Below are 16,732 nucleotides of genomic sequence, written 5' to 3'. Positions count from 1 at the left end.
AGTGATACATAGGGCTTCTTTGTATAAATGGGGCAATTATAATGAATCACTTGTATGTTCTTCTCGAGGTTAAATTCAGCCGAAATTATGCTTTGCTGCTGTTAAGCCTTTTTTTCCTTCCTCCCACCCACAAAAACCTCATCACCCTTCCTCTCTTCCAAAGACACAAAGCTGCCACCCTCAAGAAAACACTTTGTCTTACTTCCCATAAACAGGCTATCACTTCAGGAGGCGTTACTTACCGGGAGCAGCCCTGGCATAAGGAGTGCTTTGTTTGCACTGGATGCAAGAAGCAGTTGTCTGGACAACGCTTTACCTCCAGGGATGAGTTTGCGTATTGCCTGAGCTGCTTCTGCAACCTTTACGCCAAAAAGTGTGCTGGATGCACAAACCCGATCAGTGGTAGGTCTCACGCAGCGAGTCACTGAAAAATTATTTTTTTCTGATGAACTACTTCTAATATTAAAAATAGCTGGAGAGAATCAAGACACTACATAATTTAGGATTCGTGAACTTACTTACCATGCCTTCCAAGTGCCTAATAAAAAGTGGAAGAGGTCCTTAAATTGAAGTTTTCTCCTTTCCACCTGACTTTCATGAAACATGGTGGATGCACGGTAACAGAGTTATGCAGGTAGGGGGATATCCATGTTCTGTATGGCATTTCACTTGTGCTTATGAGAGGGATCACTGACCTCAGTAACAACAGTCTCTACCAGCAGCGCCTAACTGGCTTATACATCCTGTTGTAGCAAAGTATTTCTTCCCAGGACAGCAGCTGGGAAATTACAAGGCTTTTACATACTGCTTTCCAGTACAATGATACTCAAAAGAGCAACTGCTTACAGCTTTACCTGTAACACTTAGCATAAAATTGTAATCTCCTACAGGAAGTAACCAGCATTTAACACCAAGATTGCATATCTGAGTTATATCTAAATCTTTTTCTCATAATAATATTGCTCTGCCCCTCACTCATAGATGCTGGTTTGCATATCTCCTAGAAAAGTCAGTGCATCACACCTTGCTTATTGCTACCAGTTCACTTCAGAGGCATTTCTCTTCTGAATATCGCAGGCCTTGCTTTCATGCCATTTTTTCCCAATGTTATTACTAAAAGCAAAACCAAAAAAAAAAAAACCCTCTCGAGTAAGAGATATGCCCAAGTAAGTCCTTTCATTGACTTTCAGCTAGTCAGTTCCTCTGCATCGTATTCAAATTGCTTATCATTTTTAAGGTTAAGCAATAATTACTACTACAAGAGACATTCGCCCATTTTATCTTTTTTTTCTGTACAACTTCTATACTCCCTATGACAACCTCCGCAGCCTCACACTTTTGAATGTTTTTTGTCATTTGCTAACCTTCTTTGCTTGAGGCACCCTCCCTGAAATCTGTGAATCAACTCATTACGTAGCCTGTCAAGACTTATTTTCTAAAGAACTTAATGCATTTTCACAAAACAAGATTAACTTACCCAGACATCACAAATGTTGTGTAAATAACCGCCAGATTTCTGTAGTTCAGATGCAGTTGCTTTTCTTCTGCTGTGCATTGTAGTGCCATCCTGCTGTCAGCTAAGGGCTGAGCTATCCCTTGAAAGTTCATTTCTGCCACCATCCATAACCACACCAAGAGTCTAGCTCACTAACTCAGCTGAAAGCAACAGAACTGCTTAAGGATGAAAATCCTACTTGTTCCAGAGCAAGGGTGACAAAATTAGCACAGCAACAAACAGAAATAGGTTCAGCATAATGGCATTTTTCACTCCTATATGTCAGATGTCCACAGCTACCCAGAAGTGGAGTCTGAAATAGCATCACTTAATGGCTAATGCGCTATTCTTCCCCTGTAACAGAATGCTTTTGGTTTCCAAACAGGTCTCGGAGGAACCAAGTACATCTCGTTTGAAGAGCGGCAGTGGCATAATGATTGCTTTAACTGTAAGAAGTGTTCTCTCTCGTTAGTGGGCCGCGGCTTCCTAACAGAAAGGGATGACATCCTTTGCCCTGAATGTGGAAAGGATATTTAAAGCTCAAAATAAGAGGCAGGGAAGAGAGGCAGAAAGCCGCGCTTGCAATTTATAGCCTGAAACACACAGATGTTTGGAACTAGCTTTGCCCTTCCGTGTTGCGCTATACTATTAACATCACGTAACCTTCCTATTCAAACTCTCCAAGTACAGAGGGAAAACAACTTCAGAATCTCTAGTAGCAGTGATGGTGTTTAAGATTTCTGTAGCTAACTAAAACTAATGCAAAACCTGAGATATAAAACCATGTGGGTGTTACTGACATAATACACTTTTTTTTTCCCATTAAATATTCCAGTTTAAGCATCTGAGTTAAGTTACGAGCAAGTGATACAGTTCAGTGATTACAATGGCCACATGCAATAAATTCATAGATGGGTATTCAGGGTGAAGCCCCCAGCCTGCTGAAATTAATGGCAACCACCACTCAATTTCAATAAGGCTGTGGTCTCACCTCAGTGTTCTTGAGCTATGTGACTAGTGTGTGCTGTCAAGTATGTAGGAAGACTACAGGCGTAGAGGGTGTGTTAATGTACAAGGATTTGTGCAATGTCATAAAGAGATAACGATAAAACAGTTGAAGTGGGAGTGCTTCATAACATAGATATTTTATTGCATGACTAGCTGATCATCGTGTGAAGTACAAGCTCTGATTGACAGTGTCAGTATTACATTTAGTCGACATTACACTGCACATTGTATTTTTCAAAATAAAGTCATTTAAAACAAAATTGTTATCATGGTTTAACTGCATTTACACACCAGATATTTACAAATAAAATGCTTTCACAGTCTTAAGAAACAGAATGGAAGAGCCACACAGACACAATCCTTTTTGCATGCCCAAGTCACTATGAAATCGTGGAGTTTAAACAATCCCTGTACAAGCCCTGCTGATACAGCAGTCTTCTACTAACTGCAGTCACGGGGAAAGTTATCAGCAAAACCAAACTATGCGAAAATACCGATTTGATTGCAGCTGATAAAAGTGTGTTCATAGGCTCTGAACTCAAAACCAAAGTATTCTTTCCAGCAACCACGCTTAAAAAAATTCAAACATTTATCTTTGCAAAAAGTCAGAAGTTTATCTTCTGACTGGGGCATGCTTTAATTTTATTACGTATTGCAATTTGTAATACCCTTTTCTCTAGCATCATTTCTGCTACATGTTTGCTACAAAGGCAATAAAACTAAGATGACACAATCCACGGGATGACAACCATCTTCCCAAAACACAATGTGGCCATGTTACGCAATGCACAAACCCAGTAAACCTTCCCCATGGAATTTGCTTGTATCATGGAAGAGGAGGAAAGTAACATCCCTTTTCCAATGGGAATCTTTCTTTACTGTGAGGGTGGTGAGGCCCTGGCACAGGCTGCCCAGAGAAGCTGTGGATGCCCCATCCCTGGAGGTGTTCAAGGCCAGGCTGGATGGGGCTTTGGGCAGCCTGGTCTGGTGGGAGGTGTCCCTGCCCATGGCAGGGGGTGGAACTGGATGGTCTGCAAGGTCCCTTCCAACACAAACCATTCTGTGATTCAGTCATCTTCAAATGTGAAATGCAGAATTAGGAGTGTACTTGCTCTGTGTGTAACTGGGGAAGGTAACTTCGCTCCTAGTTCATGCCACCATTCTCAAATTCGTCCTTTTTTAGTACCAAGGGTACAGTAGTCACAGGTCATTCCTCTCTCATTACTTCAACAAACTACACAGCTGCATTGGATCACACTTGTTTTACTGTACAGTTGGAAGAACCTGGCTGTCTGATATTTCTGAAGTGCACACCCTGGTAATCTGATCCCACTAGATAATTAAAATCTATCCTGTAGTGACTTCATTCTGTGATGAAGGCTGCAGTCAAGAACATCCATAAAAATCTCCCGACATCCACACCTCCCAAAGCCGGAGAGCGCCCACCTCATTTAGCCTCCTCTGGGGTTCTGCCAGTCTTCCACCACACTGCAGCTCTGCTTGTGTACTTTGCTGAGAGAAATACTGCTGCTATCTGAAGGAGCAGCATAGGGTAGTAAGAAGAGCATGGCTTGCACCCTACAAAAAAGGTTACAGCAGAAAGTAGAATGGTCCCAGCTTTGGGGAAAGGTAGGTGAAATATGGCAAAGCTGGAAAGCGTATCGGCCTTAAAACAAGACTCTTACCACGCAACGGCAGCATCAGGCTGTCATTCCAGTACACCTCTGCAAAGCACTCCTTAACAATACCAACACACACACACTCTTCCAGCAACTGGAACTACAACAAAATAAAACCTCGGCTCTAAACCACTGCCAAGAAGCCACCCACAAAACAGAACTCCTACTGGTTACACTAGTGCAAGGAGCAGCACTTCACATGGTACCAACTGCTGCTAAAACTCCAAAGTAGCCACGGAGCCTTCTACCCTGTAAGTATTTCTTAAGTTCTAGTCACTTGAATTCCACTGAAATATAACTGCATAAAATGGCCTGGTCTAATTACATCATAAAAACAAGTCGGAACTACTTGGTTTGCTTTTAATTGAATTTATTTAAATAGGATAAGGCTACTTAAAAGACAACTCTTTACATACAAAATGTACATTACGTTAAAGTTTGCTGTACTCAAGTACAAAAACTGCACAAGTGTTTAGTAAAAGGGAAACAGCACGCCATATTTCAAAACACACATTCTTACCATTTTACAGCATTCAAGAAGTGCCTTTTATGTCACAACAGTGAATGGACAACTGTCAGTAATGAATTAAGCTACAATTTTTGGTTTCAATACTAACCAATTAAAAAAATGTAAACAAGCCTTCAGACCACTACTGACAGCTTCTTTTAGTCAGTTAACTAAGTGGATTCAGAAGTAGATTTTTTGTTTTTGTTTTACTAAGTCTGGAAGTATTATTGTTTTTTACCATTCATATCTAAAATGGATCAGGCTTCATCCTGAGCCACTGAGATTTAATAAAAAAGTTGCCATCAACTTAACTGGATGCCTGCCTTATAAGGCACTACCAATAATCCAGATGAAACCTCAAGTTTCACAGAAAACCAACATCCACCTTAAATGATCATAAGGGAAGAGAATAAAATACGTATTTTTTAAGAGTGCAACCACATACACTAATGCTCTCAAGGTGGTACTTTGTCTTCCTGACCCTTTCCCTCTCCAACTGTTTGTAAGTTGAGAAAGCACTGGCCTGCATTCCACAGGTTTTCCCCATATTTTATGAGCATGATTATAACCAGGAAAACAAGCAAATTTGCTATATCGGCACATTTTTACACTTACATGTGTACAAAATATGCCTGTGCATACTAGAGAACATGGCACTAATCCATTCACTACTTCCTCTCAAAGATTCGTATCAGACAGCGTAATAACGTACTTCCGTCTGTGCATTTCTTATTTCATAAGTCAATAAGAGAAACTTCAATTTGAAGTAATGCTGTTAAATAGTTCATCTCTTATTACCAACTTAACCTGCCCCGTAAATTCTACACTCGTGTTCTGTGCGACAAAAAGGAAAAAAAAAAAAAGTGCCTCAGAATAACTTATCAGCAGAAAGGTCAGTTTTCTCATCTAAATTAGTAACCTTTTTTAAGCCAAGTAGGCTCCTGGGATCACTCTGAATATCAATAACTATTTTAGCTATTTAACCAGAAGTGGAACAGAACTGAATCTTACTGAAAACAAATCAAGAATACTTATGCATGTGATTTGTAAGGACACACAGGAGATGAACTATAATAGTCTTGTAAACTAAAAGTGGAGGGTTTAGTATAACGTAATATTACCACCTTTTAAAGAGGGAATAAACTGCTTGGTGTACAATAGTAGACACTCTTAAGGTGACTGGTGATAATGACTCCAGATTTACAACAGGGAACCTTTACACTTGTTAAAACTTCACAGCAATCTGAATCCCTGTAAGGTTTAAAAAGAAGAGTACCTAAACTGTTCAAATATGACTTATCTGTTTGAAAACATGGAAGTAACATTTATGTTTTGAGCACCGCTAGCTACTTCATGGCCATGTAACATGCTGGATTTTCTTTTTTGCTTCCGTAGGCTTTAGGTCATTCTGCAACAGAAGAAAATATACAAGTATTTTTAGATATATTGCACCAAGCTGATATTAGTAATTAACTTGAAATGTTCAAACCTAGTGCTAACTATTGCTGTACTCAGCTACTATGCAGCTTTCTATTGCCATCTTGTGGAGAAAGTTGAATATCACCGAGACAGAGAAGAAGGAAATAAAGCCAATGAATTTAACTACATGCAAATCACACGCATCTTTTGCTTTTCCTTAATCCTTAAATGAGTTAGACAAAAGTATAACACATTACACATAACACGCTACACATTAAAGCTTCAAAACACACTTTTAAAGTTATTTCAAATTGTCTTCTTAAAATACTTTCTACAATAGGATTGTGTAAAGAAAACAGTCAACAGAACCAGAAAATCAATTCACTGTTGTCAAACAGAAAACGTCAGTAAAAAAAGGAAAAGTAGGTCCTCCTTTGTAATGACCTATATAAAAAGGTAAAATAACTGCTGAAGCCTCAGATAAACTCATTTTTCAATCCCTGCTCCTCCCCTCTAAGAAGCCAGAAAATATTAAGCAAGCCTAAAGAAAAGCAATGGGAGATTGAAGTGGTAAAATAAATATGTTTCTTCATCTAAAATAAGGAAAAAATCTGAGAAATTAGGGCTTTAATAGTTCACACAAACAGAGTAAATATAGGTACGTGACTCTTCCAGAACATTTTGAACACGCTAGTTTTGGCATGATCTGGAGATCTCTCTTCTTCAGAGCTGAAGAGTTAGCTTACAGCAATCCTGTGGGTCTCAACCACTGAGAGGTTGTAGCAAATTAATCAGAAGGATAATTCTGTGCTGTTCTGCACCAGAATTTCAGTTTTTCTTGGAAGTCAAAACCCAACCACTTTCTTGAACAGGCAACCGTCATTACTATCACTATACTATAAATACACCAGGCTTCATAGGCTACAGGCATTGTAAAGGGTTGCCCAGGGAGGTGGTGGAGTCACCGTCCCTGGGGGCGTTCGAGGAAAGGTTGGACCTGGTGCTTAGGGACATGGTTCAGTGGGTGACATTGGTGGTAGGGGGATGGTTGGACCAGATGAGCTTGGAAGTCTTTTCCAACCTTAATGATTCTATGACTCTATGATTCAACCATCAACCAAGTGTACTGCTTCCTCCTGTCTGTATTACTATTCAATACCACGTTCTGTAATTTCAGACAGTACAGCAAAAGCCATTAGGCCATACTTGCCTAACTTCAAACTTTTCTGACCCACATTAACCAAGGCATATAACTGAACCTACCTGTACTAAACTGGACAACGAACTGTGGCTAAGATAGAAAGTCAAGTATCAGAAGCCGTGGCTTCCAAGTGTCAGTAATATAGCGTCACTTAAGTGTTCATCATTATGTCTATGAAACATTCAAGTAAAACAGAAAAAAGATGTGAGGTGTATACCAAGCAAGTTTCAAAAGCTCTGTGGGTTCAGATCTGACCAACAGAGAAGTTCTAAATTATAAAATAAGTTAGTGATATTGGTAGTAGGAAACACCTCTCCAGCATAAAATTGATTCAGTGCCACAGCTATATTGCTTGTAAAAGTTGTTAAAGCTGTCTTTCAGACCAGTGATACGTTTAGACGCTTGTGTTTAACAGAACATATATGGAACCTACCAAACTATGCAGTAAGGATATTACCTGCAATCCTTCATGTAAGAATTACAAAGAAAAAAAAAAGAGAAGGGAAAAGCAAAGAAAGAAAAACAGCAAAGGGAGGAAAAAAAATGAAAGGAAGAAAAAAGGATGAATAAAAAAATTACATGAGGCAATACTGAGGAAACAGAAATAAGGTGTGGAGTCCTGAGAAAACTTCAGTCAATGTAACAGTGTAACTGCATGCTGCATTTCTAAAGCTCCCTCTGCAGTTCATTCAAGATCATATGCCTCTATTCCTCCTTTGAAGCCTGGACTTGTTCCAAGTATTCCTGTCTTTCAATGGAAACGTAAAAGAGCCCTTGCATTTATTTAATACACTTGTATTATGAAGGAATTCAACACTAATGTAAGACTTATCCCTACCTTGCAGCTGGCCCATTACTGGGCTCTGCTCCTTGCTCAATGGCAAGCACTTAATAGCCACACCTTCACCACAATTCAGAACTACTACTGCATCCTTCTCCTCAACTTGCAGCTGTGTTCAGCACCATTACTTCCACTTTCAAAGGTCCACCCTTCTGAAGTCACATATCCTTAGTTCTTCTTTCATCTCTTCAGCTTATCAGTCTCCTTCTGCCTTATCCATAACATAGATCTCTTCTCTACCTAGAATTCGTTTGCAGCTGAATCTAACGTACAGACAAGAGGTCACTATTTAGTGTTATGATTAACAACTCAGTGATCAGTTTTCTACTTGAGAACAGCACCCTTCTGTTCAAGATCTCAGCACAACCTTCTCATCATCTTACAGAAACCCAGGTACCTGAGCAAGATCAGCATGGCTCAAAATGAGCACTCGGCCTTTGTCCTCTCACTCCAGCTAGCATGGTTTGTTGTTGTTCTCATTCAGACCCACAATCTAGGCAGCTCTCCAGATTTTCTCATCCAATTCCTACCTCTAGCTTGCCAATTCCTATGTGAGATTTAAAACAGATGGCCTTCATCCTTTAAGGACACATGCTACAGCTTGCAGCATCTCACTTCAGTTCCTTCAACATCTCCTCCTTCACTTTGACAAATGAAAGCTTGTCTTAATCATTCAAGTGTGATTGTTACAAATGTTATCATTCCGCTTTTTTCTTCCCTACTACAAAACAGACCAGGCTGCTCTTGTTCTATAATACCTGTCCTCTCTCTCAGACCTACAAGTAGGGTTATTTTTGTTTGCTTTGGTTCATTCTGCTACCAGCACCACCTTACATATTACCTACTTACTCATTTTACAATTACATGCTTGTTTTCTACAGAGCTGCCTCTAACACGGAAACTTCCCACAAACAAATACAAAATACTGCTTTTTTTTCTTTCCTCCTAGACTTTCCCAAACCAGCTACTCCTTTCCCTGTTTCTAAATGCTGTACTATTACTCCAACATAAAATAATCCTGGAGATTCTTACCAGGGTCTACCTTTGGCTCTTTCAAGTTTCAATAAAAATAAACTGTGAAACAAGACAGCGAACATACATACCGGCAAATCAGAGTCTTCTTTCGGAACAGATCTCTTTAACTTCACAACAGTAGTTCCTGCTACTGGAGTCAAAGGGTACGCCTTCAGACTAGCCAATACACTGCTATTAGTCTTTGAAATATTGTTCTGCTTAGCCTCACTATTCCTCACTTCCAGCTTAGCGTCCTCTGATAAACTGGAGGCTGAAATGTATGATGAGGCATTTGAAGAAGCTGATAATCTCCTAACGGTATTGGTGGTGCTTCCAGCTGGGGGAGGTTTTAGGCGATCAGTAGCTCCATTCTCGGTCTTCTTCACTTTTATGCTTGTGCTTGTTGAACTGCCATCAAATACAATTAAAGGCCGTTTCCTCAATCCTTCCACCGCTGTAACACTGAAAATACAAATTGTAAAACGATCAGAAACACAAGCCAGATGACACAAAAATAGCATATCCGAGACATGAGCAGCAAAAATGAATTTAATCTTGCCGAAAGTAAAAATACATCCCAAAATACTGACCTTAAACTCTTAGCTGCTCTAAATTTAAGCAACAGGAATTGCTTCCAAAATATGAAGGGGGGAGAGAGGGAAGTATGGGGCACGTAGGAGGTCAACACAGAGGGTTATGAGGAACATTCTAAGATTGTACACTTATACCACTGTAGTTCTTCCTGAATAGCAAAAGACATAACAGTTGTTAAGTATTTCAAAAGTATTTGAGAAAGCATGAGCCACCTTACAAGAACAGGATCTAATATTCCGATGCTTCTAAATCTCCTCAATTCCGTACTTATTCAAAACTGTAGTGTTAAGATAGCCTAGAGAAACTGCGAGATAATGTTTTTCATAATGAAAACATTAAGCAAAAAAGAATGCATACTTGTTTTTGAAATAAGCTGTTGAGCAGGAACCCTAAGCAGATTTAATGCCTTTTGAATAGTTTGTGCCTTTGTGTCTAGACAGAGCTGGCCAATTTAGTAACAACTGATTTATGAAAAAAAGAATACTATCAAGCTAGTATTAAAAGACCAGTATCAGAAAACATCCTGACTGGCAAAAAAAAAATAGAACACAGTTATCATAGCTTACTCTAAAAATTAAGTTTTAAAAATGTGTTGCTTAAGAACGGCAAAGATAAACTGTGCAGATTTAACAAATAAAAAATCAAACCACCATTAAGTCATGATATTCCTGTTTAGAAATTACATTTTTCAGTACGCACTTACTGTTTAGCCATCTTGCATAAAACGGGAATAGAAGTTGAACTATAGCATTTTCAACACAGAAATACATTCATTAATTTGACAATACTGATGTTAGATATATCTACAGACTTTAAAAGAAGCCACAAATAGAGAGTTCAGTTGTTTGATTTGAAACATTAGATTAGTAGCTGCTGAAAACTTCACACATCAAAATAAGAACTGATACATCTCGCGTACAATTTCTGTCAAGACCAGGGATTTCTGGAATGAAAGGAGTAACAGTTTAGGGGCTCACAGAGCAAGAGAAAGTTCAGCTCTTCTTCAGATTTGCTTCTACACTACTATCTGTTCACAACAATACACGTCACACAAGCCTCCTCTTTTTCTATTCATCAGGTTCCCAGAACTGATAGACACAGAGACCTTATTTTCATTTGGAACATTCGTCAAGAGATCAGACAGCTCTTTGGATTATATGTACAGTAACTGTGGTTTCTAGAAGAGCTTCTATAAAACATGACTCGCTTCCAAGGAGTGTTCAACCAGATAGTAGATAGGGTTTCACTGAAACAACAGCAGTATTTAACACATCCATTACATTAAGGAGTACAATTTCACTTGAAAAGCCTAAAAAGCTGACACATGCCTCAAAAATAAAGCATGATACTCTTTGCTCACTTTGGCTTTGTCTAATAATTATTTAACACTCTGGAAAAAAACAACAACAACAAAAACAATATGCCCCAGCAACCTTTCTGGAAAGCTAGTTTACAAATTATGTGAAAGAAGGGATTTTAAACCTTTTTCAGTCACCTTCCTTAATTTAAAGTGTTTTTTCTAATTTTTTTTTTTAATTTAAGCTTTAAGACTAGTAATTCAAGAACTTCTTAACTACGATTCTACCTGGATTCTTATCTATGCTAAACTGAATTTTAGAGTTGTAGCACTTGTACAGGTGTCCACATGCTACAACACAGATAACACTCCCAGAGAAACATCCTGGAGAAGTTCCAAAATAAAACTGGACACATTCATTTTCTTTACACAAAGGAGAGAAAGCTTAAAAGCCTCAGAGCAGGACTCACATCAGCCAGCATTCTTCTGAGGGAGGATATTGAAGCTAGCTAACAGCTGAAAAGAAACGTTTTGAGATCGTGTTCCTCTCCACAAGACACTCTGTGAAACCTAAATTTTAATGCACATCTCCTAAATTCCAGGGAAGTGCTCAAACCACACTATAAGCCGGACTGAATGGTGGGCATGCTCTAATCCTGATGTTTATTATGTAGTGTATGGTGAAGAACTCAAGGTTTGCTAGAGGAACCAACAACCCTACACAAGCAAGCAGGGTTTCTGCTCTTTCACATGATTATTCAGTTCACTCATGCAGTCAGGATGGCTTCTGGAGCACGTCCCGACCATAAGGACAATTGAACAAAAAAGGTTCGTTGTCTAGCCTAGCCTGGTACTTAATGTAACACCCTAAAACCAGCGAGAAGTGTAGGTTTAAGGTCCTGGCTCCTGATTACCCTGCTACCAAAACAGGCAGGTGATCACTTCTTCTGCTAATGTTTTAGAAACTGGTCACGAGTGCCACATTATATGCTGAACTCAGTATTTTCAGTGCATTAGCAGTTCTCAGAAGATGCTGAAGTGGCCAGTCAAGTGACTAAAAATTATCAAGTGAAAAAATTATCAGCTCTACCAAGGCCACATCCACAGAGCTCCCAGAGAATGAGTTTGTGGATGAGATTCTTCAGACTCCATAGCACTTCAGAAACCACACATACATTTTGAGATTCAAACCATCCTCCTCCTTCCAGAAGTCAAGATGATCTCACAGATGTTTCTACAAAATAACTGTTAATTAAAATGTTTAAAGTTGGATACAGTGCATTTGTTCTTATGATTGTCTGCACACTCAAAATTCAGAAACAAGATGTTCAACTATCACCTATGACCTCAGATATTTCATTGTATTATTGAGGTATAACGCGACACTGCAACTCAGCTGATACGCAGCAAAATCTTTTAGGACATGCCAGCAATCACCAGCAGTAAGACTAAACACAGTACTCAACACTGAGTTTTAAATTTCAATCGAAGTTATTAATGTGTTTTTACCTCCTACCTGCAGCTATTAGAGGTATGCAACTACACACCGAGCTCTGCTGATCGTCTCCAAGCCCCACAGTAACGCGAGCACACTTTGGAAAGCAGAGCCTTTCCACAGAGGAATGCAGCAGACAGCTCCTGTTATTCAAATGATGAATCAGCTTATCTGACTTTGAGTAAGTAATTTACTTTTAGTTCAGCTCACCTCTGACTTGCACATAACTTACAGCCTCATAATGGCCAGGGATTTTGTTTTTAAAAACAAGAACGCCAAGGTCTACTTCCTTCTCTTCACAACGGCATGACACCAATTCTCCTGAAGCTGACAACACAGCTACGAGGAAAAACATACCGTTTTAACATCCAAAAAGATGACCAAACTTCCACGATTCTTCCCATGACCATACTGCAACTGAAGTTTTCTCTGTGCAACTTTTACTTACTGAATGTGCTGAAATTCCATTACCTGCTCCCAGTTCTCTGGGGTCAGTAGTGCTAGCAAGAAAAGATTAACTATTCTAGATAGCTCTTTGCCAGCATAGTTGTCAAGTATGAAGATCTAACTCTAGCAAAAAATAGTAACTGCTAGAAAATCTTAAAACTGTCTAACACCAGAGCAAAAACTAAGCCTGGCATGCTAGATGCTAAATGCTAAGAGCAATTGCTAAAGAAAAGCAGACTGGTGGATTAAACATACTTTTACTGACCATTTCCCTAGATAAAATAGGTTTGACCCTTACTGAGCTTTAGTGTACCAAAATAACAGCTCCTACACTTACTCTACATATGATGTAAGGATGAAGCCATTCTCCCATCTAAAAATTAACACAGCTGCCTTCTCTCAAAAACATCCTCCCCGCTATCTTTAGTTCTCTGATAAAAAATTCTTTTGCACCTATTTCAGCACACCAACAGTGTCTTATTACTTGAACATTAACCTCGTGCTTTTATCTTCAAGTCACAAACAGACCTACCTACAAACAGACCTTTTAAGCACGTGGGGGAAAAAAAAGACATAACAAGACAAGTCAGTATCCTAGACGCTGCTTAAAAAAATAAAAAAATCACTTGCCAGAATTTGTTTAGCTCTTCCTTGCTAGAAACCTCAGTAAGGCTAAAACAGACTTATGAAATTAGCAAGCTGTAATAGTGCAAAAAACATAATGAGAATTTCTGTCTACCTTTCCTTTAGCGTTTACTGATGGAGCTAAATCAGACTTGCCACTCATGCACATCAAAGTTGAAGTCTTGGGCAGGGAGGAGGTTTGAGGAAGAAAACATGAAGAAACTTCTGAAGAAGATTTTGCTTTCTGATCAAATCCAAACATAAAGGTTTTGAACACAAGGCAGAACACTTTCAGAAAGGAGGCATTAGTTTTGAACTGGACACACAAAACTGCTGCAGCATACATTCCTGACTCAGCAGACCAACCCTGTTCAGTGAGCAAGCATAGTTCAACATGCTGCTGGTATGTCTTAAACACTGTAAACAAGATTATTAATATTTAACAATTATTAGGTGAAACTAATAACAACTTTTTTTCTTGATACACTATTTTGAAACAGCAATAAAAAAACAAGTACTATAAACTAGATACCACTAATAACATTTAGATGACAAAAAAAGATCATACTTTTTTCCCTATAATTGGAGTAGGAGAATCCAACACTTATGACACAGATGACGACGTTCTTGGTAAACTGTAACAACGTTCAAAACTCGTACAAGTTTTAGTAGTCAGACAGATAAGACCAAATTAACTGCATTTTCCTAAGCTCTCCAGATCTATCCTGTTGAAAGCGAAATTACCTTTTATTTTCACTTTTCAGTTCATTTTGCTGTCTTTTCTTTTCCATCATTTTCCCCCATCTACTTTTGGGTAAGTCACGCTGAGGCAAGGGAATGGCATGTTGAATGTAGAGATCAGTGAGGCCGTCTTTGTCCATCTTTACATCATTTTTGACTAGGATATTCTTCTGTGGGGGACAGAAAAAAAAAAAAGTTATTATTATGACAAATTCAGAGCACAAACAGTGGCAAAATTTCATTTTTCAAAAGCCATTGTGAAGTAGTGAATTGGGCGTAAATGCCAGGGTGTCAGTGGTGAGGGGGCTGCAGGGGTGACCCCTGTGGGAGGCAAGGAAATGTCCTGTGCCAGTGACAGCTGATAACTCTGAAAACAACCCACTGCACACCAAAGCTTCAACCAAGCGGAGGAGGACACGGCGCCGCTGCTGAAATACCTTTAACAAAGGGCAGAAGCCACTAGGGGCAGGAGACACAAAAGGACGCAGAGGAGAAGGCACATGAGGAGCTCTGTGAAGAAATGCTCTCCTTCCTCGTGCAAGGAACTGAGAGCGAAAGACAGTAATCCACACTGGAAACAAGAGCAGTTGAGACCAGGAAGGGATGAGAAGAGGCGCTTCCCTATGTGTTTAATGGTTTCTTTCTGCCATTTCTTACTTCTTATGCATTTTCTTCCTCTGCTCCTTGATTCTTACTCATTTTCTTCTGCTCCAGCATGGGTTTCTCCATGGACCACAGTCTCCATGAGGCTTTCCCTGCTCCAGCAAGTGCCCTCCACAGGCTGGAGCCCATCACCAGCCACGGCCCCAAAACCATCAATTTTTCATGAGTCCCGTTTCCCCATTCTCCTCACATCTGCTCATCTGCCCACCCCTGCACGGCCTCTCTGTGCCTCCTGCCTCTCGCTGCTGCCACTCTTTGTAAAGCAGATTTGAGCAGTACCACATGTCCCTCTGATTGGCTGAAGTTTTGGTGTGCGATGGGCTGTTTTCATCACTGTCAGACAGCCGAACCTTGCTGTGACCAGCACAGGGCAGTTCCTCACCTTTGCCCACACAGATAACCCCCGCAGTCCACTGCTATGCAAACCCTGCAATTTTTTTCCCAATAAAAATAGTTACACAAGAGAATTAAGTTATGATAGAACCACTGCTGTTAGCCGAGGTTTTCACGCACTCTTAAACACGCCTCCTTGAATCCAACTACAAAGTCAGAACTCTCTTTCATACTTCCAAAAACCAGGCAATTAGAACATAATGCAGTTCAAACTCCCAGATGTGGAGCTCTGCTTCTGCACCAGTTCCCAACGTGTAAGCTGCTAAGAGAGACTTCTTGTCACTGTCAGTTATAAGAGCACGCAAGTTTTCTTTCAGATCATACACACGGTTGTGAAAACAAATTTTGGTACCTTCGATCAAATTTATTAAGAGAAAAAAACGGTAATGTCATGCAAATACAGGTCACTGAAAACAGGTCAAGTCTCTGCTGCTACTGGTTTTGACAATGCTTTATAACTTCTGATATGGGCTCAAAACCTGTACACTGTTGTGCACATAAACTATGTGAACAAGAGCACAAAAGTTGAGCAAGCTCATGTAAAAGCCTTAGATGATTGTTTCATTCACCTAATTTTGCAGATCAGGCAGCAGCAAGTACTCCACATCAACTGAAGCTTCAAAATCGGCTATAAGTCACTTTCGAACTCAGATTTTTCAATAACACACAGTTAAACGCTATCTCTGCTGCTCGTGTAGGATGTGTTGCCTTTAGCTCACTGAGTACGCATGCACCAGCCTTAACAGAGAACGGATCGACTTTCCACGGGTAACTTCACTGTATATAAATGCTGCCTCACGGACATGCAAAGTTGGATAAATTATTCTTTAGCAACCACTACAGCAGGGTTCAGACACAGCCCCTACGAAAACAAGGGGGGCAGCTCTCAGGCTGCATGCCTCTTTTAAATGAACATCCAAATCATAGCATTCCTTTATTTATTATTATTTCTTAATTATTATTTCTTCCCTGAGTGCTTCTTGTGCACCCGCGCAGGGCTGCACAAAGACCGGCGAGCAGAGAGAGCCTGGGAGAAAACCTCCCGCACGGCGACCGTTGGGGCCCCGCGGCCGACCTCCCCCCCCGGCCCCGGACAGGGCCGTGCCCCTCTGCGGGGCCGCCCCGGTGCCGGGTGAGGCGCGGTCGCACCTGCTCGAGGGTGAGCAGCAGGAACTCCTCCGAGAGCAGCTCCGGGTGCAGCAGCAGCTCCGAGTCCGAGCGCCCCAGCGGCGGCTCCGCCGCGACACCGCCCGCCCGGCCCCGCCGCTGCGCCGCCATCTTGTGCCGCCGGCACCGCTTCCGGCCGCTGAGGG

General features: G+C 40.4%; 2 protein-coding genes across 3 annotated transcripts in view; one reads left to right on the top strand and one right to left on the bottom strand.

The window, feature by feature from the left end:
* FHL2 (four and a half LIM domains 2) overlaps nucleotides 1–2,754 on the top strand; it is a 25,749-nt gene extending 22,995 nt beyond the window's left edge. The window contains exons 5-6 of the mRNA XM_035558110.2: nucleotides 216–402; nucleotides 1,881–2,754. Of these exons, the coding sequence (XP_035414003.1) occupies nucleotides 216–402; nucleotides 1,881–2,032 (339 nt within the window). The 3' untranslated portion in view covers nucleotides 2,033–2,754. The remainder of the gene's footprint in view (nucleotides 1–215; nucleotides 403–1,880) is intronic.
* C1H2orf49 (chromosome 1 C2orf49 homolog) lies at nucleotides 1,297–16,732 on the bottom strand. 2 transcript variants are annotated; one of them, XM_035558111.2, is made up of 4 exons: nucleotides 16,569–16,732; nucleotides 14,367–14,533; nucleotides 9,255–9,627; nucleotides 1,297–6,098 (listed from the first exon to the last, which is right to left on the bottom strand). In XM_035558111.2, exons 1-4 carry the CDS (start codon nucleotides 16,695–16,697, stop codon nucleotides 6,042–6,044), a joined length of 726 nt encoding a protein of 241 aa, XP_035414004.1. In that variant the 5' UTR covers nucleotides 16,698–16,732; the 3' UTR covers nucleotides 1,297–6,041. The 2 variants fall into 2 exon arrangements, with proteins under 2 accessions (XP_035414004.1, XP_035414005.1); XM_035558112.2 differs by lacking the exon at nucleotides 1,297–6,098 and adding an exon at nucleotides 8,154–8,414.

Source organism: Cygnus atratus, chromosome 1 (assembly GCF_013377495.2).
Source record: "Cygnus atratus isolate AKBS03 ecotype Queensland, Australia chromosome 1, CAtr_DNAZoo_HiC_assembly, whole genome shotgun sequence".
Taxonomy (NCBI): Eukaryota; Metazoa; Chordata; class Aves; order Anseriformes; family Anatidae; genus Cygnus; species Cygnus atratus.
Note: the sequence above shows the minus strand (reverse complement) of the source record. Positions and strands in the feature narration are given on the sequence as shown.

What these genes read in the sequence shown, in the direction of transcription:
- C1H2orf49 (XM_035558111.2), bottom strand. Translation starts at nt 16,697, where the DNA reads ATGGCGGCGCAGCGGCGGGGCCGGGCGGGCGGTGTCGCGGCGGAGCCG. An exon ending in CTGAAAAGTGAAAATAAAAG is followed by an intron (nt 9,628 to 14,366) that starts GTAATTTCGCTT and finishes TTGTATTTTCAG; the next exon opens with TGTTACAGCGGTGGAAGGAT. An exon ending in AAGAAGACTCTGATTTGCCG is followed by an intron (nt 6,099 to 9,254) that starts GTATGTATGTTC and finishes CTTCTGTTGCAG; the next exon opens with AATGACCTAAAGCCTACGGA.